Below are 27,621 nucleotides of genomic sequence, written 5' to 3' on the forward strand. Positions count from 1 at the left end.
CTTCGGGATGACCAGAGCCTTGGGCTCCCACCATTCTGAGGGATTCCCACATCTGTTCTGCTGGCTAGATTTGATTTTAAGATTAATTTAAACAAATACTTAAACTGATGAAACATGAGTATAAAAAGGGAAAGGACTGTTTAACAGAAAGCTGAACAAATTTTTTAGAAAATCTTAATAAATTTGAGTTGCTAAATAAAATTCCTGTTGATTTAATGTGGGTGACAAGATTTGCAAAAGTTGAAAAAAAGTAACAAAAATCTAGATTCCTACATTCATATTGCTTCAAGTTTTTGTTTCACCCTTAAAGCTGAAATTGGAAAACAGAAACAATATATTGTAAGTCTGGCTTTCTTGAAAAGATTTTCCATCAAAAGACCAGGACATTTACATATATTTAGCTTAAATTAAAATGTTTAAAATACATATCTTTTAAAAATTATTTCCTACTTTGACCAACTTTTAAATTAAACAACCAACTACAGAGTTGCTCTTAATCAGATGATGGTAGCAGGACAGAGACACAAAGGAGCACAGGAAATAACCTGGACATCCCTTAAATAGAAGATAAGCACTGATAAACAAATGTTTTCCAAACAGGGAATACTTATTTTAAAATGAAAGCAAGAATGTAAAATACTGACAGGGAGGAACCAGTCTTTCCATTATAGCTTGCCTATTCTCGAGAGTCAATCAGCATGCAGCTTATTTTCTATCTCTTCCTTCAATATTTGGTTTGGAGTAAGTTTAGTGCTGAGGAGCCTTAGACGTAGATTATGAATTTCACAGATGCTCACTAGGTGGCTATTCTGATTTTCAACTGAAATCACCATTTCTTACATAAACAACTGCTCTGCAATATGTTTGAGAATAGGAAGTGAAGGAAGAAGAATGGACTCATACATGATTTTATGAAAGAATAAAAGACAAATACGCATCAGGCCCAATTTGACCAGCATCCTGACTGGGTCTCTGCAGTACTGTGTGAAAAATGGCTTTAGTCTTTATTCTCAGATTTTTCAGTTCATAAAATTTTGTTTGACTTTCTGCTTTCCCTTGCTATGATGTACTTAAAATAATCCTTGGGACCAATTTAAAAGAATCTTACAGGTAGCTTGAAATATCACTGCCTCAGGACATGCATGTCTTGATCAAGTAACAGAGGTCAAACAGACTTCCTAATTAGAATTAGTTGTAGGTGGATTTTCTGTTTGCTTTCTTGTCTGTTTTTGAGTTTTTACATTTCTGTATTGCTTTGGGAATGTTATCCGTCATGTTGAAATTTGTTTATTGAGTAATAATTGTTGCCTCTCACATACATCTTTCCTCTTTTAAGTTGATGTTCCAAATCTGCTTAAAGTTAGCAGAGAGAGAGAGAGACAGAGAGAAACAAGGAGAGATCTGACAGCCAGGCATATAACACTGTTAAGTGAACTGGAAACCTCCTAGTGTTAAAAGTTGCATCGAACCGATATGGCTTCGTGTTTCTTCTCTGTTTTCTGGTCCCAGAGGTTGTGCTTTCTTTGAAGAGGCTCCTTCTGCCTCTCTTCCTACACTGACCTCCCTGTAAAACAGGAAAACCCAAGGGTAGAAGGTAGGGGGTGGAGAAGAGGTAACCAAGGACCCTAGTTCTCTCCAAGACAAGCGTCTCCCCACCCATGCAGAACTGAGGTGCGGGAGGGTGGGGAAGAGTGGAACTAGAAGCTGACAGGATCTGGAGCAGAATGAATCAGCCCTATTGCGAGCATGAATGTCTGGCGTGTATAAAATTATGCACGACTCTGAGAGCCCAGTACATGACTCAGTGCTAGCAAATCTCCACGTAGGAACGAGGGTGCGTGTGCCAGAGTACAGCTCAGAGAAGGGCTACAGGGAGAGCATGTGGGAAATGGGACGTATGCCACTTGTGCACATGGGCCTCTCTGGGACATGTCCTGGGCCCCTTCACAGGTAACAGAGAATCATGTGCATCAGGATTAAAAGGAAAGGAAAAGTGGGGAAGAAATGGTGGGCCAAGTTCAAATTTAGTTTTTTACCTTCAAAATTTTAAGTCAATTTTATTCTTTTACTCTGAAAACACTTGAAGTTATGACTTAAAGATCCTGGTGGAAGTGCTCACTGGAAGAAGTAGGACATCGCCACCCCAATTAGCATGGCTAAACATTTTCACAAATGGATACCTTACAAAGAGAAGAGAGCTCCTCTTAGAATCAGGATATCTGTGACTCTATCTCCGGGCCTCTCCTTTCCTACATATGAGTGGAAATAATATCAACTACCAAATAAGGGCTCTGTGAGAAGAGAATATACATAAAGAAACCAGTGCAGTGTCAGGCACACGGCGCCAGCTTTCTATAAAGCACTAAGTTGGCAAAAAGGCACATTTCACTTCCAGTTAGTAAAACGTTCTGTTCTGTTCCAGATCAGAGGCATGTTAAACAGAGAAGGAAATCAGATGTTTATCAAATTGGCTTTATAACATGAATTTTCACCAAGTATGATGCTGAGAAAGCCATGTGTGTTTTAGCACTACAGATAGAAGCCCTTCCCAATGACAGGGTTAGTTCCCAGCTGCAGCAATTTTTGAGGCATCATGGCATTGGTGTCTCTCTGAGCCACTGAGGTGAGTGGCAGACCCTGTACATGGATACCTAATAAAGCCTCTAGAAGTCCAGTTCAACCACCTGTGGAGGATAGTGGATACATTTGTTCAGCCAGTTCCGATAAACCTGCAATCAGCCTCACTGACTGGGTGAACCAACAGGGGTAGTTCCATTCAAATTTCAAATTAAAGATTATTAAAATGTAGAGAAAATCTATCAGAAATATAATGAGAGATTAAATATGAGAAGAGAGAAGGAGAAAAAAAGAGTTTTGGCTGATCAGCAGAGGCTCCCACAGGCAGCTTGTGAGTCCATTAATGACTTGGCCTGCATCCTGGGTGTTTACCGATTCACAGCTTGTTTAACTTCTTGTATATTCCCAACTATTCCCTACAGTGTGATATACCTCATCTACTAAACAGTGGTTTAATTGCACTACAAATGGGTTTACTCAACCAGTTAGAACTCCAAATACTGCTAAGATAAATGGCCGAATTTTTTAAAGTGGTGCTTCATAGATAATCTTATTCCAGAATTCCACTGCTAATAAAATCTGGCAGTGCTCAAACCCATACACCCATTAAATCAAAGTTTAATATTCTCCCTAATGAAAAAAGAAATGTCCAAGTCATTTCCAAAAGTATAAAGAACTAAAGAACAAATGATAAGCAAACAGGAACCACAAAGACTTGCATGCTAGAACCATCTTCCTAGATAGAAAAGTTTCAATGAAGTCCTTGACAAATAAAATATTGCAAAAATACAACATCATTAAGCATTTATAAGCCACAACAGGAAATATAGCATTTGACATATACTGAAAACAAATCCGTGAAGCATAGAAGGGACTCACAAATATTTAAGTTCCTAAGTTAATGGTGTGGAAAATATTCGAGGTGAAAAAACTGTAACAGAAACATCCCTTGCGGCACAACAAAAACCTCTTTTATTTCATCTGCTCATCTGTGTGGTAAATGGCAATAAATATCTATGAGATTGCTTATTGCTCTTCATATACAGATGGAATTGAGATTACAACTTAATTAAACTAGAATTCTTGGGCTATCTAAAATGGATCAGGTCATAGTTTGTGCATTAATTACCTTCTAGTAACTCAGATGTATCTTGTCCCTATTTACTGCCACAAGGAGTAAACTGTGTGTCTATAAAAATGGATCAATGAAGGAGCATTAGGTCGGGCGCGGTGGCTCAAGCCTGTAATCCCAGCACTTTGGGAGGCCGAGGCGGGTGGATCATGAGGTCAAGAGATCGAGACCATCCCGGTCAACATAGTGAAACCCCGTCTCTACTAAAACTACAAAAAATTAGCTGGGCATGGTGGCACGTGCCTGTAATTCCAGCTACTCGGGAGGCTGAGGCAGGAGAATTGCCTGAACCCAGGAGGCGGAGGTTGCGGTGAGCCGAGATCGCGCCATTACACTCCAGCCTGCGTAACAAGAGCGAAACTCCGTCTCAAAAAAAAAAAAAAAAAAGGAAGGAGCATTATTAATATGATTAGGTTAGAGCATACAGTTCAATTTTGAAAATCCTGGTGTAGGAGTTAGAAGCTGTAGTGGGTAAGCTATGACTGCACCACTGCGCTCCAGCCTGACAGAGCAAGATCTTAGGGTGGCCAAAATAAATAAATAAAAAATAAAAATAAAATAAAAACTTAAAATTAAAAAAAATTTTAAAAACTATGGTAATAAAAATAAAGACTAAAAGATTGCTAAATCTTTTAATTTAATTTAAACTAAAATTGCTCTTAATCAAACTTGTCCAATCCTCAGCCACTGAGCCGCATGTAGCCCCCAGGATGACTTTGAATGCCGACCAACACAAATTTGTAAACTTTCTTAAAATATTATGAGTTTTCTGTGATTGTTATTGTTGTTGTTCATCACCTGTTGTTCATGTTAATGCATTTTATGTGTGGCCTAAGACAGTTCTTCCAACATGGCCCAGGAAAGCCAAAGGAATGGACACTTCTGCTCTAAACTTTCAACTAGACTTATTTAAAGACATTTATCTTAAGGTTGTCTGCTGGGCAGATAGGAAATACAGGCTGTCATGTAGTAATACCATATAGAAAATTATAAATATATGATTATATATAATGTAGTATTTAATATATACGTATATATCTCAGTCAAGAGTCAGGTACTTCTTTTAACACAAAAGGGCGAAAATGAAGGAGGCAGAAAGAAGAGTAAACAAAATTTTTCCTTTCAAGTCTTCCTCTCCAACTCTCTAAAGTAACTCCTAGGTCACTTGGCATGTTTTCTGATGAGGTGTCCGGTAAGAAGTGATTTCGGCTGCACAGCACAAGCCTCAGGGAAGGAGTGGTGATCTAAAATGTCAAGTCCCTATACAGCATCTGTTTGGCCTTAGATAAATGTGAAGAATAAATACATTACTTGAGTGTGTAGAAACACAACAGAGAGCTTTTCTTGAATTACTCACCCATAGGCTCCATTGCTAATCAATTTAATCGTTTCAAAATCACTTTCCCGAGGTTTTCTTCGAAGTTTCAGGGAGGCATTAGAGCTCTTGAAAACAAAATATGGAAGTTAAAAGGTAGTTTAGAAGAAAATTCATATTTTATCAGCAAAATAGATAATACTTGAATTGCATGCTATATTACGTAATATGTTGAAGTACAGTGTTCCAGCCACAGGAACCTGAGGGACAGCTTTACAGAGCCATCATCCACAGCAATGCTGACAAACTCCTTGTGACACTGTCACTTAACCAAATCCACATTTCCAGGCAACCAGGTTCAATTCCTGATTTTAATTTTGTAAACTACTCAGGTTGGTCTTGTCCTAGTCTTAATATTTTGAGATTTAACTCCAAAATGCCAAACTTTCCTTTTGGTTTCAGTCAGCCAGAAAAGAACGGGCTGCAGTGACTCTACATGGGGCTCTATCCCTGACACAGCATGTCTCTTTCATTCCTGTGGCAATCTTCATTGCTCAGAAAAGTATTAGGCAACGCATGGAACACCCAAGTATAGAATGCCTGCCTTTCTCTACTTCCATGCCAGAAATCTAACATGGCTAAAAATCAAGTTTCAAAAAGACAGCTCTTCAAAAAGTTTAGCTCAAATGATAGGAATAGAAAAAATGCTTCAAAAAAATTCTCTCATGCCCCATTTATCTTAGTCTGAAGAGAGAGTTATCAGCTCTTTGCTTCCCTGTGCAAGAGTCTAGAATTCCCTTCCTATTGTTTGGAAGAAACACCATCATCCTCAACTTAGTACTGTCATTGCTGACCCTTTCGTCCCACTTGTTTTTAGAAGACTTGGCTACCCCTCTTCCTCTCTGCCCAGGAGCTCTCTATCCAGGATGACTTCAGTGTCTACAAAGATAAACCACCCAACACTCTGGCCTTGGGGCTATGTGACCTCATCAACCGGAAACTTCTGTCTCCTCTAGACTTTAAGACTGGGACCACTTACTTGTTCAGTCATTCACTATTACTCTTTTAATTTTTTATTCTTTTTTTTTTCTTCCTACTTCGTACTGGCTCAGAAGGTAATTCATTCACTATGACTGCTCTTTCATGGCTCTGAGCTGCAAGGCTCTGTACAAGACTCTCTAATCTCATTAACTCTTCCCTACCTGAGTGATCTCATTTATGTTCATGGATGACTCCTAAGTCACTTCCACTTCTACCAGAAACTCCCTCTGAGTGTCAGTTGCCAGTTTGATGGATCTTCTTCCATGTTTAAAAGGAACTTTAGTCTCGATACATTCAAAATTATGAATCAGATAACAAAATTAACAAGAACAGCTATCATTTATTTAGCACTTACTGTATGATACCATCCTAACCGTTTACATAAAAATCTCATTTACGCTTTTATAAGGAAATGAGGAAACTGAGGTACAGAGAAATTTCCCCCATCCCCCAGCTAGTAGAAAGCAGATTATCTTCAAATCCAGGCAACCTGACCCCAAAGCCTGGGTTCTTATCTGCCAAGATACACAACCTGCTCCTGCTTTCCTAAGCCCTAATCTGCTCCATTGTGGTTCCTCTTTTGGTGTTCACAATTAAGGAGAATAGCACCAGCATCCAGAGCCTCTCCCTGATACCACTGCAGCAGCCTCTGAACTGGCTTCGACATGGTGACCCCTCCCTCCTTCTCCCACACCACTGTTTTCTGCACTGCAGTCAGTGTGATGTTCAATCCATAACTCTGATTGTGTTATCTCCCTGTCCACTCTTCCCACCCCCATATACCCATACACCTCCTCCAAAGTTCAGTCACTTCCCATTGCTCTTAAAATACAAAACACCAGGCCGGGCGTGGTGGCTCAAGGCTGTAATCCCAGCACTTTGGGAGGCCGAGGCGGGTGGATCACAAGGTCAAGAGATCGGGACCACCCTGGTCAACATGGTGAAACCCCGTTTCTACTAAAAATACAAAAAATTAGCTGGGCATGGTGGCGCGTGCCTGTAATCCCAGCTACTCAGGAGGCTGAGGCAGGAGAATTGCCTGAACCCAGGAGGCGGAAGTTGCGGTGAGCCGAGACCACGCCATTGCACTCCAGCCTGGGTAACAAGAGCGAAACTCCGTCTCAAAAAAAAAACAAACAAAAAACAAAACAAAACAAAAAAACACCTGACAAACACGATCAACAGGGACCTAAGCATCCAGTTTTTACCCAAGTGCTCTAGTGTCTCCTGTCTCCCTTGCTCTTAGTCCTTTGATGTACCCTGTGGATGTTCCTTTTACCCCTTCTTACCCTAGTAATCTGTTACATTGAGCTCAAGTGCCATTTCCTTGGGAAATTTTTGGGGCCTGGACAGACTACAGCAAATATCTTTATGTTATATTCCAGTAGTACATGGTCTTTTTTCTTCACAGATCTTATTCCTACTTATCATTTCTATTTTTGCATGTGATTTTTTATTAAGTTTTGTTTCTTTTTGAAGGAACGGGCTAAAATTGTATGCTTAGCACCTGGCACAGTGCCCTCCACACAGAAGCATAATAAACATTTGGTACATAGATAAACTAACACAGCCAAAGTCTCCAGATGCTAAACAGAAAAACAAACATCATATTTCATCAAGAAAGATACTTACACTCACTGATTCATCTGTTTCTGGTGTTTCTGCTGTACCACTATCGTAGTTTCCCAATTGAGCCATTTCTAAGTAAAAAAAAAAAAAAGCCAGTAAAGCTTTATAAAAATATCACAATTGGATAAGAATACTAAGCTGAAACAAAAGAAAAATAATTTCTCCCATATTAAACTAACTGCTCCATACTCCAATGTGCCCATGGAAAAATCTTAAATCTAAAAAGAGGCAGCAATTGGTATTTTGAAATTGTTCATTATATACTCCTCAGTGGAACCCCATTTCTTGCAAACACCTAGACATAGGAACTTTAGAGGCTGGGCATAGGATCTCATTGGCTGATGCAATCACCACAGCTTGGAAAGGCTTCGGTAGGTCAACATCTCTGCTTACAATCAGGTATCTGAGACAGGCAAGTCTTTCCAGGCTCTGGCAGGCATCAAAGCAGCACTGACTACAACTAGGGAATGATTCTTAAGTTGTGGTGCTTATCTCTTGTTCCATTCCTTCATATCCACTGAGAAATACCCTGCCAAAGACACTAAGAATTTGTAGAGAGGAAGTAATAATGGTGGTTAAGAGGGATTTGGAGGTTAAAAGACTTAGGTTACCACTACTATCTGTACTTACTGACTGACTTTTAACTTCAAGCTCTTCCCTTGTAAAATGTAAACATTACTTACTTCTTAGAGCTTTTTATGAGTACTGTATGTGATAATGCATGTAAAGCTCTTAGCATACTGACTAAAAATTAAAAGCTCATTAAATGTTGATTGTTATTTATTACTATTATTTATATTGTGTAATCAGTCTTGGATTGGATATCACATGCTTGACAGCAGTTTTAAGTACTACCCTGATGATTTAGTTAAAAGAGACAAAGGTGTCTAAATTGCTCAACTCACATTGGAATGCATCATTGAATTCATAGAGGTAAATGAGAAAATCTAATGCTTTTACTGTTCATTTTCTTTTTTATACTTAAAAAATCATGTTTTATTTAAAAATCATGAAATAATTTTCTCTAAAACTATGACAGGGCTTATCTGAGTGATAGGATCACAGGTAATTAATGTTTTCTTCTTTTACTTGTACTTTCCAATTTTTCAAAATTGAACATGCATAATAAAAGCCATAGTTTTCAGTTACATATTGTTTTCATCCAAATATATTAAATTTAAAATTTTCAGCTTAAACATAATTTTACTTAAAATTAAATAATTAAAAAATTATTTCTTAGATTCTTATTTTAGGTATTCATGTTCTTATAAATATGATTATCCCTTTTGGGCAGACATTATACATAAGAGATATGAATCAAAACAACACTAGAGTATTACCTTTAGATAAATATTTATAAATATGGATTCTGGAATAACTGGACATTGACAATAATTTTCTCAGTTTAATGATAGGGGAAATTCCAGAATAAAAATGAGCTCAGCACAAACTATGCACTTTCTTGGTTTCATTTAAATGATGTCAATATCCAGTGTGACTAGCACCTTAGATTTATGGTCTTGGAGGTTAACTAAAATGTATCCAGTTGGAAGGGCTCTCAGACAAGGGGCAAAAATTAGTAGTGTTTAAATAAAATAGCAACAGCAGCTAACATCTATTAAGCACTTACTATGCTAAGCAATTACAAAGATAAACACATGATCCTCAAAACAATCCTATAAATAAATACTATTATTACCTCATTTTTATCGAAGAACTGAGGCACATCAATTTGGATGGTCAAGGTTCACATATCCAAAGCAAAACAACATTGGAGTATTACCTTTAGATAAAAATTTATAAATTCTAGATTCTAGAATAACCGGACATTGAGCATGCAGTGCTGGCTCAGGGTGTAAACCTGGGCAGCCCAACTCCGAAACTCCCAATTCCTAACCTTCAAAGGACGGGCCTAAGGTATATTGGTTTAGATGCTAACAAGAAAGGAAAACAAATGTGGAATAATCAAAGTTTTTAATTGTTTATTTACTTATTTATTTATTTCTAGGAGCTTTGTTCTGTCGCTCAGACTAGAGTACAGTGGTGCAATCTTGGCTCACTACAGCCTCTGCTTCCCAGGCTTGAGCGATTCTTCTGCCTCAGCCTCCCAACTAGGTGGGACTACAGACATTCACCACCACACCCAACTAATTTTTGTATTTTTAGTAGAGATGGGGGTTCACCATGTCAGCCATGCTAGTCTCTAACTCCTGGCCTCAGGTGATCCACTCTTCTTGGTGTAATTGTTTATTAAATTATGTGGAAAAGTCATATTTCAAATGTTTATAAACAGATTAAAAACTAGCCTCAGGGCCAGGTATGGTGGCTCACACCTGTAATCCCAGCACTTTGGGAGGTTGGGGTGGGTGGATCATCTGAGGTTAGGATTTCAAGACCAGCCTGGCCATCATGGTGAAACCACATTACAACTAAAAATACAAAAATTAGCTGGGCATAGTGGCACACACCTGTAGTCCCAGCTACTCAGGAGGCTGAGGCAGGAGAATTGCTTGAACTCAGGAGGTAGAGGTTGCAGCGAGCTGAGATGGCACCACTGCACTCCAGCCTGGGCATCAGAGTGAGAAATTTAAAAAAAATAAAAACAACAAAAGACAAAACCTAACCTCAGATCATAAATTAAGGGTCAGCAGTTAAAAAATAACACAATTCCCAGTGATTAAACTCTGAACTTGTCAAAGATCACTATTCATTTTTTTTAGAGCCTCTATAAAGATAGTTTATACATTGGCCTCAGGTTATTCACCTACCAAAGTTCAGCCTACTGTGATAGCTATTGCCAGGTAAGAAAACTAAAGAACTCACTTGGTCTACGACTCAAGAGCTGACTCAATCTTAACTACATCGGTGTGAAGAGTCACTATAATCTATTTTGACAGCCTCCCCTACTCCAACTATTTTCATAAAAAAACAAATTAAAAGATGGCTCTGTTTTAAACAGAATTTCTGCTAAGTAACTATTATCTGAGAAATACATATTATTTGTAAGCAGTGGGTAGTAATGGAATGGAACCAAGAGTCAGCTTTTGAAGCAGGAAGCTAAGGCATCATTTTGTAATGCCTGAAGTGATTTTTAAAACTCATCTAAATACCATTAAACATCTGCCCTTTTTATTTCATTGATTTAAACCATTTCTGAAGACTCATGATTCAAAAAGGTAAAGATGGTAATTTAAAAGCCATGGGGAAAAATCTCTCCCCAGGGAACTTTTCAGAAAAGCAGCCACCAGTCTCTGATAAGTGATGAATCTGTTGTGGAATTGCTTTCAGTACAGTATAAATTTATCTGGCATTATCTCACAGTAATGCATGCATCATTTCACTGGAAGCAAAGATATGATGGCCATAGAAGCAAACAAAGCCGGGAAACTGGAGTGCAGGGCAGAGAGCAGCAGGTTTCCTGGCTTCAGATGGGAAAATCTCTCTGACAACATTTACCACCATTACAAACAATTTAACAAGATAAACACTGTTTGCAAATTCAATTTAATGAACCAGGAAGACAATGTTGAATCAAGGAGTCAATGATAGTTTTGAGTCGTTTTGGGGAGTATATAACCTAAATGCTACAAATGATAATCCTAAATCATCATAAACAGGAACAGGTTGTGGGGGGAGTGTTTTACCTATATCAGATTTTTTCAAAATTCACTAGCAGGATGCTTCCTATTCTCTGTATTTAATTTAATAATATTATTTTAAAATGTGAATCACCATAAATCCTTTTTTACATTTATTTTTTTGAGACCCAGTCTCATAGTCTCACTCTGTAGCCCAGGCTGGAGTACAGTGGTGCCATCTCGGCTCACTGCATTCTGTCTCCTGGGTTCAAGCAATTCTCCTGCCTCAGCCTTCCGAGTAGCTGAGATTACAGGCACACACCACGATGTCCAGCTAATTTTTATATTTTTAGTAGAGAAGGGGTTTCACTATATTGGCCAGGCTGGTCTCAAATTCCTGACTTTGTGATCTGCCTACTTTGGCCTCCCATAGTGCCGGGATTACGGGTGTGAGCCACTGTGCCCAGCCTATAAATCCTTTTATAAGTTTAAAAAAACTCTCCTCTATATAACTTTTTTATACTTTAAGTAAACAAGAATATACCTATGAATACTGTATTCAATTTAAAGTAATCTAACATCTATTACATTACTTCCAAATTAAAATGTCAGTTTAATTAATGATAATTTCTTTAGCAACATTTTAAAAATTAAAAGTACTCTCAAGAAGAGCCCAACTGAGCTCTGCAAGAGAAAAACTACTTAGTGAAGACTGAAATCGAAACCCTTCCGGGACACTCTGGCATTCTCAGGCTGACGGGCTTCTAGGACGTCAAGGCCTGACCCACACTCTAGACAGACACAAAATGGGCCATGCTCATTCCCGTCTCAGGACCCAATTTATACCTATTTTCTTCAAATAGCAACCAGTCCCCAAATACGGACTTTTCAACAGATAGAGCCAAAACATAAGGAAAAATAAAGATCTGCCACTTAGATTTCTTCTATGAGGCGACAGTACATAAACAAAGTCAAAGCTAGGACCAGTCCAGGAACTTACCTTCCAAGGGATCCTTATTGAGTCCTAGTTGGCTAATGATGTACCTGGGAATGTCAGTTTTAATACCCTGTCCTTCTTTGGCATGGCCTTCTGCTGCTTCCAAAAGGTAGTAAAATTCTTCCGGATCAAACTCCTAGAAGACAAACACAGATGGATACTTCTTTGAGCCAAAATTGTCTTGAGGTTTTAGTATATAAATCCCATTCACAATAAAACTGCTGGATATACACGGTTTTAGGTCACTTACACAGAAATGAGGCAAACGGCTTTAAAATGTATGTAATTCTCATGTCATATTTGAAGCCTATTCATATTCTAAGCCAAAACATTTATGCACTTGATAACCCAAAGATAATGATCATTTCCAATTTGCTTGTAATGTAACTATGAAGGTACTATGCTCCACTTAAGATCTATCTCATCAGAAATGAACAGGTCTGATTTTTAATTGTGCCTTTCTAGCAAAGTTATAAAATCTGGAAATTTCTATCCAGAAGACTGGAGATTCAATTTCTCTCTCCACTCAACCAGCAACGAAAGGAATGTTAGAATGCATTTACTCAAAAATGCTGCAGGAAACTCTCTTAATATAGGAGTATCCAAAAACATCAGAAAGAAAAACTTCAAAGATACTATTTTTTTATTAGTTACCTATAAAATTAAGTTACTACTATTCACATAATGTAAAGACCAAGAAATAAAAATAGGAAATTAAAGCCTCTGTCTTTTATAAAATTTTGGGAATATATTTTTCCTATCTATTTAATTTGTGTGTGTGTGTGTGTGTGTGTGTGTGTGTGTGTGTGTGTGTCTGTTGCTTATAGTGTGTAATAAAAATCTTCAGGATCACCACGCTCCAGATGAATGCTGTAATACTATCAAATGTATTTTTGGTCTTCATCCTGTTTTCTGAAATACCACTCCTGAAACCCTTGGAATATCCAAAGTAATAAGTGGCTCTGTGTACTCTAGTGACTTGACTGGCGGCTGGGCACTCCTGGGTAAGTCTCTGGAAGAGGGCAGGTTGTCTGGGGAACCTACCATAGGATTAGAGGATTGGGAGTTGCAGCCCTATCCTCACCTCCACTTCAGAGAGGGGCTGAAGGTTAAGCAGATCACGAATGGTCAATGATGTCATCAAACATGCCTATGTAATGAAGCTTCCATAAAACCCAAAAGGACTACATTTGGGGAGCTTCCGGATAGCTGAATGTGTGGAGTTTTCTGGAAGGTAGTGTACCCATGGAGCTTTGCACTCCTTTCCCCAAGCTTCACCCTATGCAGCTCATCATCTGCACAGTTTTTAATGTATTTCATAATAAACTGGTAAACCTCAGTGTTTCCCTGAGTTCTGTAAGCTGCTCTAGCAAACTAATCAAACCCAAAGAGAGGGTCATGGGAACCTGGGTTTACAGCCAGATGGTGAGAAGCACAGGTGAAATAATGTGGAGCTTACAAGTGGCACCAGAAATAGGGGCACTCTTGTGGAACTGACCCCTCAACCTGTGGGATCTGACGCTATCTCTGGGTAGACAGTGTTGGAGTGGAATTGAAGGACACCCAGCTGGTGTCTGCTGCAGAACTGCTTGCTTGCTTGTTGTGTTGGGGTTCTCGCACAACTGGTGTCAGAATCATGTTGTGAGACTATAGCAGGAGAAACCAAGTTTGGTTTTTTCTTCTATGCCCAAAGGGCATATACCAAAGGGCATAGATTCATGTGTTGTAAACAATTATGCTTATAGATTTAAAGCCCAGTTATTAATGTCAGTTATATTTCCTGAAATTTTTTCCCCGGGAGCTTTCCCATTTTGATTAATCCCGGAAATAGGCAAGTTTGGAATCTCAGCATTTCACCTGAGAATTACACAAGAGTTTCTAAAGGCCATATTCAAAAAAAAACTTGCTGCAAATGGAGTAAAGTCAAACCAGTATAAATACTCAGTGCCTTTTACATACATAACACTTCAGTGACTGACAGAGCAAGCCTGGGTACTGTAGGGATAAGATGGTAGGATGGAGGAAGCATCCCCTAATACAATGAAACTCCAGTTTCATCTAAGCTTTAAATAGTACTTTGAAAGCAGCAGTATTTCTGAGCTACTTCTAAGTTCACTCGTTTCTATCTTTGAGAAGCTATATTTTTTCTCCTCTGATTATGAGTGATTACTGTAGAAAGTTAATTTCCTCCTTTAAAGCAAGATCTGCCCTTAGCATATCTGCTATTGCCCATAAAAACAAATTTTAATGCTAAATGACACCTTCCCCTAAAGTAAACAACTGTGGGAAGTACCAACATGTAGTCCCTAATTCAAAAGCTACAACAGGAGAGGCAGTAAAAAGTTTACTAACTCTTCTCCCAGTTCTCCCTGAGGCATCCATGATATTTTTTTTCCTTTTAGCCTTCCAGAGACACTCAGTGTCAAATGGTGTCTTTAAGTCTATGATTCTAAGGGTCCTCACCATTGATAAACAGTCCTTTTCTACACCTTCCAATCCCTATCTTTCTTCTCAAGATTTTGCTTTCTGTGTCTTACAAGGCATTGATATGCATTTATGGTGTTGTGACTATTTCACCATTATAAACCATTACGGATGGTAGTTAAAATAAGGGCAAGACCAAAGTACTGCAACCATATACGCATTATATATGTGTGTGGATTTCTGAAAAGCTGTGTCGTATGCGGTGTTATAATTACCTTAATAGCCAGTGGAACTTAAAAGTGAGTTTTGATGCTATATTACCCTATATTCAGTTAAAACTGTGAACAAATATTAAGCTGTGGACATAAGAATTATTTTATGTCCACAGCTTAATATTTGTTCACAGTTTTAACTGAAACCTCAAATCGGAATTTCATAAAAACTTTTAAACAGGAAAATGATCACTGACCAAACTGTATAATTGTATTCCTTTTTTATTTTTATTTTTTATTCTTTGAGACAAGAGTCTCATACTGTCACCCAGAATGGAGTGCAGTGGCGTGATCTCGGCTCACTGCAACCTCTTCCTCTGGAGTTCAAGTGATTCTCCTGCCTCTGCCTCCTGAGTAGCTGCAATTACAGGCATGTGCCATCACACCTGGCTAATTTTTGTATTTTTAGTAGAGACAGAGTGTCACCATGTTGGCCAGGCTGGTCTTGAACTCCCTGACCTCAGGTAGTCCACCCGTCTCAGCCTCCCAAAGTGCTGGGATTACAGGCATGAGCCACTGAGCCTAGCCAAAAATATATAATTGTCAAAATAAACTAATCATCTCTAAAAGTCTCATTCCTTCAGGTCTACATGAGGCTCTACTGTATTTTCCCAAATGGGATGCTAGCCAACACTTATTTTCTAACTTGCCACATTTTAGAGACAAATAATAACTATAATCACAGGTCACTATTTATCTCTGCATTTATCTCTATTCTGTCTCTGCATCTTGGCAACTCCAAAAAAGTGAGATACAGCAAGCATTTTAAATTAGCTGTGACATAAAGTAATTATGCTAAGGTCAAGCATATTATTTCATGATTATATTTCAAGTTTGACTAGAATATGATATGACTATCACTTAATACAGCAAAAGTACTAGAAGTCTCTTTAAAATCACAAAGGACAAGTCACATATCAATGTCATCATAATCATTCACAAGTTGTAGTTCCCCCGACTCTTTCCATTTAGCTCTGGTGTTTGAAACCAAATGAAGCTGGCGCTTTCTGATGGTTACTGCTTTCCTAGTTAACAATAAATAATACAGTTAAATTGAGGGGCAACTTACCAGGCACTCTAATAACCGAGCAGGGCGGGCAATAACAATTAGGATCTTTCGAACTAGTTGTTTAATAAATGCCAACTCTCCACTTTCTGAACGATCATGAGCCTATGAAAAAGCCATAAAGAGAGTGATGATGCAGTTGCTCCACTAAATGGAAAAGCAAATCAGCAAAGCATGCTAATTAGATATCGCAAATGTTAAAAAAATGGAGTGATTTTGAAAATACTGTTAAAAGACTGACAAAAAGAACAGACATTATCTGTATATAAATGAACACCGTAAAACGCCTATATCTACAAAATCTTTCTATTAGCTAAATCTTAATTGCAAAGCTCTGATAGATTATCTGTGCTAAAAATCAAATCAAAGGGTGCTTAATGTGAACCATGAATGAAGGAGACATTAAAAGTTTACAACACATTAAGTACATGGCACAAGTAGAGTAAAAAGCTGATCAAGAACCTTAATTTTCCAGATAGACCATCTTGGACATAAGAATGGCTAATATAGTGAAGGACTGCTTCTGTTATCCTGGACACTTAACACATTCTTGAAATATATTTCACATATACAATATGATTCACCTATAAATTAGTTATATCATCATACCTAAGAAGGGTGCAATGCTTTTTTCAAGTGTTAGCTGGATAAAGTTCATACCAGTTGAGTATCCTGTATCCAAAATGCTGGGGACCAAAAGTCTTTGATTGTTTTCAAACTTTGGAATATTTGCATACTCATAATGAGAAATCTTGAGGAGGGAATCCAAGTCTCAACACAAAATTCATATGTTTCTTGTACACCTAATACATACAGCCTGAAGGTAAATTTATACAATATTTTTTAAGAATTTTGTGAACTCATCACATGAGGTCAAGTATGAGAATTTCCACTTGTGTTATCATGTTGGTGCTTAAAAAAGTTTCATATTCTAGAGCATTTTGGAGTTTGGATGCTCAATCTATACCTGGGTATGTAAATGTGAATTTAGCCTCACACACTGAATAAATAATACCTAGGCACTTAACTTGGTAAAATTTAACTAACTTAAAATCTTTTAAAATTTTATTTTATATGTTGCCCAAGCAAAACAAATATTCTGAGAGCAAAGCTGTTTGTTAAGAGTCATTTACATTTTCAATAATATTTTCTGGAAAAAAAATCAGATAAATCTATATTAAGACAGACATAAAACAAGTTTTAGAGGTTTTAATGTAAACTTCCCTGTATGTTCACTTTTAAGCTTTCTTAATCTTTGTTTTTATGATTTATTTTCCTCTAAGGATTTAAAAATCACATCAAGGTGATGCTGGTACAACATAATATAATTTCACAGACACAGTAATAAATATTTACAATCATTCTTGAAGGTGCTTTACCATGACAAGGACCAATCCCCTACTCTCATGAAAAGAACTGGCAGACAAAATTTATAAAAAATGATTGTACTCAGAAGTAATATGTCTGCTGAATTTAAGCCATCAAATCAAAAGCCATTTTCCAAAACACAGGTACAGAAACCATACACAGGCAAAAGTAAAACAGTTAACTTCTGAAATTAAAAAAAAAAAAAAAAAAAGGAAAAATGACCATTGGTGAATAATCATAGAATAGAATATGTTCAAAGAAAACCAACTAGTAACTATAACAACAGGTCCTAGTAAGCAGGAAGGATGCTACAACATATATAACGATGTGCATACATATATGCATCTCAAATACTAAAACTGCCTTTAAATTTTCTTCCCAATTTTTGCTTTGCAACAAAAATAGATTTTTGGAAGATCCACTGAATGCCAAGAAATATGGTTACATCTTCTTTATGGTTTATCGTCAACCAAACTAAACACAAAACTTTAAAGATGAAGTAAAAAACTACCTAACTTCCTAGTTGACACTTTGAACAGGATATTGAACTTTCTTCTTACTATAACAATTTTTGATTTATAAATTCAGGAATATAAGGAAAATCTGAAAAGCTTAAATGCATTTTGGTTGTCCCTTCAAAGAGAAAGGAGAACTTTATATCTTAATAAACTTAAAAAGTCAGTTTAAAGAAATTCCAATTCAAAAATCATAAAAATAATCCATTCATTCCAACTTCCTACTTCTAAGAATGATCAGCCACAACCAGGGCTAAAACATATAATTTACATTAACTCAAACAGTATTTTATCTACTAACTTAAGTGTGGGGAAGAAGCTCTGTTAAAACAACATAAAATAAGGACACTATTAGCCCTCGAAGAGAAACTGCTTCCTGGCTGTTACTAGCAAGCCCCAAAGGGGAAACACTAATGGATACCCTGTGTCTGCATTTTAAGGGATGGCCACTATAAAACATAACCATGGCTGGGCACGGTGGCTCACACCTGTTATCCCAGCACTTTGGGAGGCCAAGGCAGGCAGATCACAAGGTCAGGAGATGGAGACCATCCTGGCTAACACAGTGAAACCCCATCTCTACTAAAAGCACAAAAAATTAGCTGGGCATGGTGGCACGTGCCTGTAGTCCCAGCTACTCAGGAGCCTGAGGCAGGAGAATCACTTGAAGCCAGGAGGCGGAGGTTGCAGTGAGCGGAGATTGAGTCACTGAACTGCAGCATGGGTGACAGGGCGAGACTCCATCTCAAAAACGACAACAACAACATAACCATGACCCAAATTTGAGAGAGTAGGTTAGAGCTTCCTATGTATTTTATTTTATTTGGCTAAACTTCTCTAAGGACAAAAAGAATGGAGACATAAAAGCATTCATCTGGAATTGTCTAAGGCCTGAGGAATTTAACAAGACATTAAGCTGCTCAAATCTTAGGGGGATTTTACGTGGGTTACGCAAAAAACAGACAATGAGGACAATGGCTGGGAGATAGCTCCACAGAGCACAGAATGTCACAGTTGGGAGCTGCATCCTGGGGAAACGAAGGCAAGTTCCACAATTTGGCTCTATCTAAAAAGGGTAAGCCCCACTGCAGCGAATTAGCTCCAAGTTCTGGAAAAACACTGTAAATGTGATTATGCAAATAGTTTAAATTTTTACAAAAGGATGGAAGGAAGCTCTTTATCTATAAAGATAAACTAGAAACCATTCTTATTTATACCCAACAAGATCTTTATGCCGCAAATATACATGCTTCTCTGGCCAAAAAAGAAATTTCTTTAAAAATCAGTATCTTAAAAATAGTAATAGGGTCCATCCACATGATCTGTGAAACCCTAAGATTTTATTTTAATTGTCATGAAACACTGCTGGGTCTGTCATACAGAAACAAAATTAAGTAGGGGATTTCAGTGTAAATAGCTTTGGATAGCAATCCTACTCTTTCCTGGGCATGCCTATAAAGGAATGAAAAACAGAGGACTAAGCTGGTAACTATGGTAATATCCTGGGACAGAACTGCAGAATTAGGAGTATCTCACAGAGGCTGACTACAGAATTCCTGTGTCTGCCTCTTCTGTTAAAAAGTGCACCATTTAGCAAACATAACTTTCAAAATAGTCTCCTAAATAGTAATATGCACAGTGTTTCCAGCATTTTCTGGACTCTAATTTGATTAAAGCAACAGCATAATTAGATTACTTGATACATTATAATAGGTTGAATATTTTGGCATGCAGTCTTGTCTATTTTCTTCCTTCCTCCCTTCCATGGTTTCTGAGGAACCAGTAAACACCACACACTGAACTTGGCACCGGGAGTTAGAGATGACTCCTGTTCCTCAAAGAGCCTCCTGTCCGCTGGTGAAGTGAGACGACAGAGATCAGTACAATGCATTATGGCTAAATGCACTGAGAGGAAGGGCACAGCCACATGCCATGTATGGTTTTATCTAAGGGCAGAATAGAGCCAACAAAGGGTTTTAGATATTCTTGCAGCTGCATAAAAGTATATGGATTTGAAGAGTTAAGACTGGAGGAAGGCAGACTCGTGAGGATGAAGGTCTGAGCTGGATGAGGGTCTGAGCCAGGTAGTGATTATAGAACAGGAAAGAAGGGGTGCAGAAATATTTAGGAAGTAAACTACCAAGGTCTAATGGGTTGCTTGATGAAGGGAAAGAGAGAGTCTAGTATTCTCAGTTCTAGCAGGAGACTAGGTAGATGGCAGTACCAACGATAGATGAGAAGAATTCAGAAGAAGCATGTGTGGTTGAGGAAATGCTGAGTCTAGTTTTAGATACCTTGGGACTGCTGCTTCCGTGGGCTGTCCAGGTAGAAAGATATTCAGTAGGCAGGTGGACCCATGATTCTGAAATGTGAGACATGACTACTGGTCTGAGATAAGGATTTGAAGCCATTAGAATCTGTAGGTCTTTAATTCAAGACAGCCAACAAGATCACTAGGAGAGAGGGAGGAGGAGTGGACTAAGGATGAGATCATGGGTAACCCTGTAGAAAACAGGGGTTAGAAGAGAAACCCCTGGAAGAAGCAGAGAAGAAATGGACAGAGATGTCCCAAGAATAATAAGTTAAAAGGAAGGCAGAGAAAAAGAGGGTTCTAATATTGCTGAGTGCAGTGACATTCCAGTAAAATGTCCAGTGGATATGACAGGAAGGAGGATGTCAGTGAGTTGAGGGATAACAGAAGCCATTCACTCAAAAAATACTGAATTCCTTCTACGTGTCACACACCACCCTAGGGGTGAACAAAACACACAATGTCCCTGCCCACAGAGACTTTCTACTGTAGTGCAGAGCAGTCAAAGGGCAGCATGCAGACTGGGGCCAGTCCACGAACTGTTATCTGTGTGTGACGAGGTAAGTACAATTTTAAGCATATGGCAACTCTTACAGCAATTTTACACTGTAATGTAACTCATTTAGTAACTTTACATTGCCAGGAAACCCCATGATCATTTTCCTGTACAACTCATTTTCCTTTTACTTTATGGGAGAGAACAGGTCCATGCCAAGTAAGAAATTGACAGAAGAACCCCAAAACAATGTGTTCACCCCTAAGGACAGTCTGAAAGGCACTGCTTCAGTGGACTGCAGTCGGCCGCAATGTGAGAAATCGGGAAACAGGACAGAAGGTCTAGATGGCAAAGGGGACAAAAGCAGCAGCTGCCAGCCAGAGAAGGATATTATCTCACCAGCTAAATTCTGCAGGGGCAAGGACAGGTAGAGTTCTCAAAAATTAGGATGCTAATACTTTCCTTCAGTTTTCTGCAATTATTTACATATTCATGTTCAGCAGAAACTATCTATAATTATGTTTTTACAAAGGTATAATTTGTGGCCTGTGAGATACAGAAATACAATGTATACAAATACACAGGCTTCATTGCAGGCTGTGGCTGGTCAATTTCAGTCAGAAGAGCAGTATTACACATGCATTCCATTCCCCATACAGCCTTTCTTCCTGTCCTGGGTGTTATCAGGTGCTAGGCATGCAAGTGTTAGATAGGTCCTGTGTTTATCTGTCATTTTGGAAATTGGATATTTTGTTAAAAGAAGAACTGACACTAATGAAAATATAAGTTGCCGTTTACTACCCAACACCACATGCCGGTTAATTAATAGAACACACAGCCCGGAAGAAGCCAGCAATTTTCCATTTAGCTTTTTCAGATATTAGAACTAGATAGCATCATCAAATAACACACATACACTCAGGCAATTTAAAACTTTATGGTTAAAGGCGGAAAAATCACTGCTTCAAAATCCTTCACAATCTACTTATCCTAGAGTCATAGATTGTTGGGTCCCAAGGTTCCTGTAAAGGTTATTGCTTTAATTTTCTATTACTATAAATAATGACCAGAATCAATTTATGGCAAGTAGCAATCATGAGGTGTTTTTTTGTTTTGTTTTTGTTTTTTCCTTCTTCTTTGCTTCTCTAGAATGTGAACTCCATCTCATGGTTATAATTCGTAAGCAAAAAAATAAAAAAAAATTTTTTTTCAAGGAAAAGCCAAATAAATCAGAAAACTGTATGGTATATGATTCTTACCTCCTGTAGCAACTTATCTAATTTGTGCTGTAATTCAAGGAAGTATCGTGAGGTGATGAGGCCCTGGTGGGATTTATCCAAGCAATCTCGAGCCAGTTCAATAATCTGGTGGTGAGTGAAACTAAGCACTCCATCTGCTAGGGGTAGAACATTGTCAGGAGAGTAGCTGGTGATAATTTCCTTTAGACGTTCTTCCATCTGAGCAGTAGCCTATTTAGAGAAGACACACATACACAGATGTAATATGAGAAAACATACATGTAAACAATTCAACCATCACATTTTTATAGCATTTTCAGAGACGTCCACAAGTTGTTAAATAGGATTGTAGAAATTAAATTTAAAAGGCTCACTTCTGATAAAATAATGGCACATACATGTCATTACACATTCGTCCAAACCTACTGATTGTACAACACAAAGGGTGAGTGAACCCTAATGCTTGTGGGGGGTGCACATGCATAGCCTTCCCAGGTACATGGGAAATCTCTGTACCTTCTGCTCAATTTTGTTGTGAAGCTAAAACTGTTCCTAAAAAAAGTAGCAGCACCCTCAGCATGTGAAATAAAAATCTGAGGATACATAAGTAAAATGAGTATTTCAGAATGATAATCTCCCTTTTCTGAGTTCTATCAAACATAGAATGGTCCCTGTAAGCTTCTTCAAGTAACTCAAATGGTATCTGTGAATTGTTATGCTTTCATTTAAGATCTTGGGCTCTTTCAGACGGGCTGTCCAAAATATCAATTATTTCTTTATGTTTTTGTACTTAAACATCAGGATGTTTCTACAGTTCTACAACCTAAGCCAAAAATGTGTCTTTTTGGTTAGGTTTTAATGTGCCAGGAGCACATATCTTACGGCATATTCTTTTTCTGAAAAGCTACATCGTACGCAAAAGGCCCAGGGGATTGCCTTAGTAAAATAAATCTAAAATTTCCTTTCCAACTTTCATTCCATTCTCTCTGGTCACCCACTACCTAATCCACATTCCTTGCTTACATTAATTATATATGCAGGGAGACTACCTTTTCTTCCTCCCTCCTCCTCCCCCTCTTTAATATCCTAACCTTCATTAACTAGGTAACAGTCAGTATCTGTTTCCCTGGTGAGCAAGTGACATGTGATAAACAGCTAAAACCGCTTTAATCAATGACATCAATGTTGGGTTTGTTACAAATAATAAGTACTCTACTCTTGATTTATGAAACCAAAGATTTTCATTTGTTGTCCTGCTTAGGGCAACACAGGCTGTGGGGGTGGATCAGAAAAAGCATGGAGAGTGGTGGTGGCCTTCTCCCAAATGTGCAGAAACGCTTTGGTGGGAAAGACGTGGAAACAAGGTGAGCTAATGAGACCATGTGACAGCAGGTCCTTGCAGCCAGGCGCTTGGCAGCAACTCTTCACAATTGCTGTCTCAATTCACGTTCCTTCCACCAGTCGAACTGGGGAACACAACAACTGTGCCTTCTCTTCTAAATTAATAGGGTTAGAAATACAATATCTAAAGAGATGGGAAATCACAGAAAAGTAAGGTTGGGAAAAGAAAACCAACAACTCTCATGATGTATTAACCTACAGACTTCTAATGGAGAAAAGCAGTCTCTACTTAAAATACAGCAGCAGGCCCAGAACATGGGTACAAGACGCACAGTCTAGAGGCCTTTCAAAGTAGACCCTCCCTATGGTACCTCACCAGGCCCACCCCGTGTGTGGTGCACAAGTGGCAGGGTTCACTTTAGATCCAGCTCAGCACACAGAGAGAGCACAGCTAGTTCTCAGCAGTTGTTAGCTTAATATTTTTTTTTTTTAGTTATTTTTTCTTTCTAAGAAGACTATGGAGGTGTTTTATGCAAATCATTACCAGATTGGACCCTTACTTCCCCTAACAAAACCACCTTACAGACTCTAAATCTATGCTGCTTGTTCATTTAGATGCTAGGCATCTTCAATTCAATTCATTACCTTTGGGAACCTTTCTTTGTAGACATGGTTCATCATAATTATTTCATGGTCACAGCAGGCGGGAGAACGTCCAGGGCTGCAAGCAAAGCAAATTAGCCTTTTAAACTTGCCACAGTATGAAATGAAAATAAGCTTTCTATTTATAAACAGTCAGTTGCATCAAAAACACTATGCAATCTTTGTAAGAAAAGAATATTAGATAATAAACTACAAAATCAGTCATTAGTACACGTGCACACATACATACCCACAAACACAGAGACACTTTGAATAGGACTGAAAAAGAAAGCTCAAGTGGAATGCCACAAAAATCATCACAGTTACAATACAATACTAGTTCAGAAAACATAAACTGAAATTATACTCTGCATGTAGTATGAGCTTGCATGAGATATGGAAAACAATTAATAAACCGCAAAATAAAACAAAATAGGGTAGCTACAAACAGCAACATCTAGGACACGTTTAACAGTGTGATTTCACACTTTTATCATACACCTGCGCTCTGCCACACACCACTGAAGAGGTCTGGGAGTCTTCAATGGCACAGGTATTATAATTGAAATCCATTTTCTAGCCTAGCAAATATTTATTTGGGATGCTGAGGTAGGCATTATATATAATATGAAACAGAGGCATACAACTGTTGTGCATTTTTCTTTACTCTTTCAATAGCAGGTTCATCTTCCTTCCCAGTTGTATGTAGTTGTGTAATTTCAGTGTATTTATACTCCTGGGTGGATACAGCTTATGCTATGCATCTTTGAAATTCCTTTAATAAAACAAAAAATGGCACCAATGTAGTAAAACACAGTGCCTGTAGATGAAGTAGGAAAACCAGTTGTTAATTCCATATCAGAATAATCTGACATGTCTCACAATTATCCAGTGTGGCTATCTTTAGTATTAGTTTATGAGACTAAGTGAAGAGAAAATATACAAAGGGAAATTTGTTCTCATTAAGCTTTGATATTCAACTGATCACCTAATAAATAATTTTTTAATATAATCAATATATCAAAGTGCATTTTTTGTTTGTTTGTTTGTTTTGATACAGAGTCTTGCCCCACTGCCCAGGCTGGAGTTCAGTGGCACAATCTCAGCTCACTGCAACCTCCACCTTCCAGTTTCAAGTGATTCTCCTGCCTCCAAATCCTGAGTAACTGGGATTACAGGCGCTCACCACTATGCCCAGCTAATTTTTGTGTCTTTAGTAGACACAGGGTTTCACCATGTTGGCGAGGCTGGTCTCAAATTCCTGACCTTGTGATCCACCTTCCTTGGACTCCAATAGTGCTGGACTACAGGCAGAAGCCACGGCACTAATTCTATAGCCTCAAGATCTCATACTGCAGTGCATGAGGTGATGCCCTGTCCTGATCCCTCCTTCAAAGAATGACCTGTTACCCTGCTGCTAGGAGTGCTGTTTATCGAAACCTTCAGCTGTCAGTCCCTGCAGGGATGGCTGCAAGGAGTCATCGTTCCCAAAGCTGAGTCTTTCCCAGGGTGCCACATCCAGTGAGGGACCCAATGACTGACGTAGGAATATACAGGAAGACACATTTGGGCCAGAAGAGCAACTCTGCTGAGTCCTGTCGTCCCTCGGCTCTCCGGGGAGTGGCTAGGGCTGCTGGACTTCTCCCTTTGCCCATCCTGCCTCCCCCTTCCCTCCCACAGGTGCTAATTTCAAAAGCACTCCCTAAGAAACATCCTTAACGGAAAGCTCTGTTTTAGATTCTGCTTTCTGAAGAAATAAACTCACAGTAAAACTGGCTATACCCAAGGTCAGGTGGACTACATCTGGCAACCACAAACTTCAACTCCTAAAAATATGTTCATAGTCTTAGAGAAAGTAAGACTTATGATGAGAGGAGAGAATAAAAAGATTAACATTTTGTAATATGGAACCTGGAATTTTAAAAAATCCTTCTATTCTTGTTGTCCTGTTTCCACCAAGCTGTTACCACTTAACATAATAATATTAACTGCTTTTGCACTGCCCTGAAATTTCCAACGGCTGGATGTTTTCACAGGTAGTCCCCTAAGACCATCACGATTACTACTACTGCTGCAATCAGCAAATTGTGAGAATTTAAAGGGAAAATTATAAGATGCCCTTCAATGGTAATTAACAATATTATGTATACATGGAAACATCACACTATGTTTGTAGGAGTTTGCAAGTCAGTTAACACACATATGAACTAAAGGACCTAAGTCTTCACTCAAAATGTATGAAAATAGAGAATCCAATTTAAGTAATGGTTTTCAGCCAGGCCCACATACCTCAGACTTCGGGAACGGGGGCGCATCGGGGTGTTCCTGCATCTGTTCTCAGCGGCGATGCTTTCGGTGGTACAGAAATGTTTCGATAAGAAGTGTAACTCATCTGGCGTTGGTTGGTACGGTAACTGATGCAACTTCTCCTGGGAGGAACAGGATGACTGAAACAAACCAAAGCGAGGTCACATGACTACCTCAGAAAGAAACTCTTCAAATGAATAGGAGAGATCAATGAGCTAAACTTGGGTGATACTACCACGTTATATTGTTTCTTTTTCATGTTAAAGTTATAAGAACTACTGCCTAAATGGATACCTTGATGTTCTCTCTCAGAATTCAAAATGCTTTCCGTATTTTGCTTCATTTGTTTATAATTTCCCAAAAGAGCCGGGCGCGGTGGCTCAAGCCTGTAATCCCAGCACTTTGGGAGGCCGAGGCGGGTGGATCATGAGGTCAAGAGATCGAGACCATCCTGGTCAACACGGTGAAACCCCGTCTCTACTAAAAATACAAAAAATTAGCTGGGCATGGTGGTGCGTGCCTGTAATCCCAGCTACTCAGGAGGCTGAGGCAGGAGAATTGCCTGAACCCAGGAGGCGGAGGTTGCGGTGAGCCGAGATCGCGCCATTGCACTCCAGCCTGGTTAACAAGAGCGAAACTCCGTCTCAAAAAACAAACAAACAAACAAAAAAAAAACGAAAAAAAAATAATAATAATAATTTCCCAAAAGATAGTTTTCTCTCTGGAGAAAACCTCGGCTCTGGAAATGGATTGGAACCAGTCAAAGCCAAAGCGAGAAAGCGACCACTTGAGTGGCATTAGGGAGCACTGTAGCACAGATTAGTTCTCAATTGAACGTGGCACCCCCAAGTTTACTGCTGCTCAAAATCAAATGCTGACTTTTAGGTTAATAACATGAAATCAATGATATGATGTGAGATTGTCAGTAAGGTAATGAAACCTCTCTTTATAATGCATCAGTGTGTACCATGGGTACAATGGGAGGGACTAAAGAATATACTTTTCAGGCCGGGTGCGGTGGCTCACACCTGTAATCCCAGCACTTTGGGAGGCCGAGGGGGTGGATCACGAGGTCAAGAGATCGAGACCATCCTGGTCAACATGGTGAAACCCCGTCTCTACTAAAAATACAAAAAATTAGCTGGGCATAGTGGTGCGTGCCTGTAATCCCAGCTACTCGGGAGGCTGAGGCAGGAGAATTGCCTGAAACCAGGAGGTAGAGGTTGCGGTGAGCCAAGGTCGCGCCATTGCACTCCAGCCTGGGTAACAAGAGCGAAACTCCATCTCAAAAAAAAGAATATACTTTTCACAATAAAGCCACTGTTTTCAAATTTGAAATTGAATTTTCTTTCTTCCTTTTCTTTGTGGGGAG

The 27,621-nt window shown here is 38.7% G+C and overlaps 1 protein-coding gene across 13 annotated transcripts in view; it reads right to left on the bottom strand.

Annotated features, from left to right (window-relative positions):
- MAST4 (microtubule associated serine/threonine kinase family member 4) overlaps window positions 1–27,621 on the bottom strand; it is a 573,771-nt gene that overhangs the window by 42,464 nt on the left and 503,686 nt on the right. For all 13 annotated transcript variants that reach the window (XM_074385270.1, XM_074385262.1, XM_074385256.1 and 10 more), the window contains 7 exons: window positions 26,232–26,389; window positions 23,946–24,021; window positions 21,981–22,190; window positions 16,035–16,136; window positions 12,273–12,405; window positions 7,698–7,765; window positions 5,067–5,152 (listed from right to left, as the gene is read on the bottom strand). In XM_074385270.1, coding sequence (XP_074241371.1) covers window positions 5,067–5,152; window positions 7,698–7,765; window positions 12,273–12,405; window positions 16,035–16,136; window positions 21,981–22,190; window positions 23,946–24,021; window positions 26,232–26,389 — 833 coding nt within the window. The remainder of the gene's footprint in view (window positions 1–5,066; window positions 5,153–7,697; window positions 7,766–12,272; window positions 12,406–16,034; window positions 16,137–21,980; window positions 22,191–23,945; window positions 24,022–26,231; window positions 26,390–27,621) is intronic.

This window comes from Saimiri boliviensis, chromosome 1 (assembly GCF_048565385.1).
Source record: "Saimiri boliviensis isolate mSaiBol1 chromosome 1, mSaiBol1.pri, whole genome shotgun sequence".
Lineage (NCBI taxonomy): Eukaryota > Metazoa > Chordata > Mammalia > Primates > Cebidae > Saimiri > Saimiri boliviensis.